We start from the raw sequence: 2,958 nt of genomic DNA on the forward strand, positions 1-2,958 counted from the left end.
TCACCTTAGGTTTCCATGCATATGTCAATTTTTTTTAAATAGCATTTATCAAAGGGAGGCATTTTGTTGCCTAGATAATGTTCTCTGTCATCCCATACTTTTTAAATTGAGGCAGCCACAGATGTCGCATTCATTCTTATAAGAACTGGACACTGAAATATTCAGTCAGTATTATTTTTTTTAAATGGCTAATGCATATCATAACTGTCAGTTTGGTTTTATTTTCTGTTTGCTTCACTGTGCTTTATGTTAATCTACATCTGGTTTGAACCTTTGGCCATGATTAAAGAGACCCTAGTTTAAACTTGTCTTTTAAGAAATTTTATGTGACTAAAGCTTTTTGAATGACTACTACTAACTCTTTTTACTAAGGCTATTTTTTTCTTCTCTCTCCTCCTTCTCTTCTCTGCCTGCCCCGCCAGCACTCACCTTGAACAAAGAAAATAGACCAGTCTGACTTCCCTGTTCTAATATGGTAGCACAGTGGTAAACTGGGTGCAAACTCTAAAGAAAATCCTGCAACTGTTTAAACTTAGACTCCTTATCACTACTATTAATCTTAAAATATTTCGTGCTGATATTGCTTTTAGATCATTTTCTGCAATATCTAATCTTAATTGAGCTCAGTGTGACTCCGTTCTCTGACAAGAGTATTAATTCCTTTAATCATTTTATAGCTGGTTAAATAGCCAGCTACATTTGACTATTAATAACCAGGAAATGGACATACAACCTCAATTATGCAGACAAAGCTATTTGCACACCAGTATCTAAATCTGCAAGATATACATTAGCCTCATTTCTAATAATACCAACGTATATTAGCCTATCACAGGATAGTCAAGTCACCAGTATGATATTACTGCACACGGGCAGGTACAATCCCAGAATATATCGAACAAACTGTTTCCAGTAGAGTAAGGGAGATGCCTTACATGTGGCACTCCTTTTATACATGGCACTAGGAAGATTGCATCTGGAATACTCTTGAGATTTTTAGGTCACCCATGTCCAAGAAAGACTAATTCAAACTGGAAAAGAAAAGGCTGCTAGGACAACTGGAAGAAAGGAGAGAGTATAATGAGCAAAAGAGAGGAGACCAAACGTGCATGGATTATTTAGCGTAGTAAAACAAAGTCTCTAAAAATATATGTTTACAGACAGCAGTTATCTAGGGGGGTAAGCCTCAGAAAGGACAAAGCCTATAGGTTACAGGACAAAATTGGTTTCAGAGCAAATGGATACAGGCTGGCCATGAATAAATTTAGCCTGGAAATGAAAATTTTGATTTCTCAGAGCGGTGAGGTTCTTACCTTCTAATGGAAGTAGTAGGAACAAACATCCTGATTAATCTTTAAGATTTTGGGTTTGAATTGTGTTTTTCCACCCCATAAACATGTTTATATAATTAAATGATTTAATTTTAGAGACAACAAAGCCTGTAAACTGGCCCAAGCCAGTATATATGTTGGATTCAGACCCAGACAACAATGGGTTCATCAATGAAGACTTCATTGTGTGGATGCGTACTGCAGCACTTCCTACATTTCGTAAACTGTATCGTCTTATAGAAAGGAAAAATCATTTGCAGCCGACCTTAGAGGCTGGACAGTACTCTTTGGACATCACATATAGTATCCTTTATTATTGAACTGCTTATGGTATCAGCTGGAATATTTGAATGCACATATTGTAAGGCCACAAGATATATACTAGTAGTCAGGTTTATAGGACTGTATTTTGAAGTGGTAGTGTGAAACTTCATTATTGAAACTGTTTCAAAGAAGTTACTTCAGGGGATCCATTGTTCTTTTATTATTTATTTTATGTGAATTGTATAACAGAGTGGCACCCCTTCTGCATTGGTGCACAAGCTAGTGCCCTGCTCTCTCCCTCATCTTCCAAGTTATATTACCATCTAGATTTATGTTCTTACTGTAGCAATTTTGGGACCACCTCGGTCCTCCTAGGTCTGTGTAACAATCTAGCCCCACCATTCTGTGCTTACACATCTGCTGCACAAAACAGGTCCACAGAGCTATTAAAACTTGATGCATTGGCTGTTCTAGCTGCTGCTTAAGTGTAGCCTGTTTGATTTCTGTAGGCTGGCAGGCTCCCGCATTGTTGGGGTGACAGCCAGTGCTGAAATGCCTTCAACCTTGTCCTACTAGTTTCCAAAATGAATTTAATAACTGAGAGTTGGAATAGACAGTGTTCTAATTTGGATTCGTGCCCTGTCGTCGGTCTTGGATGGAAACCTTGAGCTTGCCAAGAAAAAAAAAAGTTTGCGTTTATTGAATTGGTAGGCTAAAGCTGCTTTCATTCTTACCCAGAAAGACAGACATTCTCACATTATATTTCATAGAGCTCTAGTCTTTAACTTTGAGTAAGGATTATAACATTATCCAGAGGAGACTGGACAAGCACCTAGCTGGGGTTGTCTGACCCCAGCACTCTTTCCTGCCCAGGGCAGGGGGTCGGACTCAATGAGCTCCTGAGGTCCCTTCCGACCCCAACATCTGTGAAATCTGTGAATCTATTATTTTTCCAGTTCCCATATGGATGCAGTTAAGTGGACTTCATAGACATTAGGGCTGGAAGGGACCTTGGAAGATCATCGAGTCCAGCCCCCCGCCCAAAGGCCAGGAAGACAGCTAGGGTCATAGGATCCCAGCAAGATAAGCATCCAGTTTACTCTTGAAGGTGTTCAATGTAGGTGCTTGAACCACCTCCGATGGCAGGCTATTCCAGACCTTGGGGGCTGGGACAGTAAAGAAATTCTTCCTTATGTCCAGCCTGAAACGGTCTTGCAGTAATTTATAACCGTTCAACCTTGTCATCCCTTGGGGCGCTCTGGTGAACAAACGTTCCCCCAGATACTGGTGGTCACCCCGGATAAACTTACAGGTGGCCATCAGATCGCCCCTGAGCCTGCGCTTTTCCAGGCTAAAGAGCCCC

The 2,958-nt window shown here is 40.3% G+C and overlaps 1 protein-coding gene across 1 annotated transcript in view; it reads left to right on the plus strand.

Annotated features, from left to right (window-relative positions):
- The window catches only part of TMEM30A (transmembrane protein 30A), a 43,810-nt gene that overhangs the window by 30,113 nt on the left and 10,739 nt on the right, over positions 1-2,958 (plus strand). Inside the window, exon 6 of the mRNA XM_019520463.1 lies at positions 1,428-1,634. Coding sequence (XP_019376008.1) covers positions 1,428-1,634 — 207 coding nt within the window. The remainder of the gene's footprint in view (positions 1-1,427; positions 1,635-2,958) is intronic.

The sequence above is a fragment of the Gavialis gangeticus genome, unplaced genomic scaffold (genome assembly GCF_001723915.1).
Source record: "Gavialis gangeticus isolate Ggan-Ray unplaced genomic scaffold, GavGan_comp1, whole genome shotgun sequence".
Taxonomy (NCBI): Eukaryota; Metazoa; Chordata; order Crocodylia; family Gavialidae; genus Gavialis; species Gavialis gangeticus.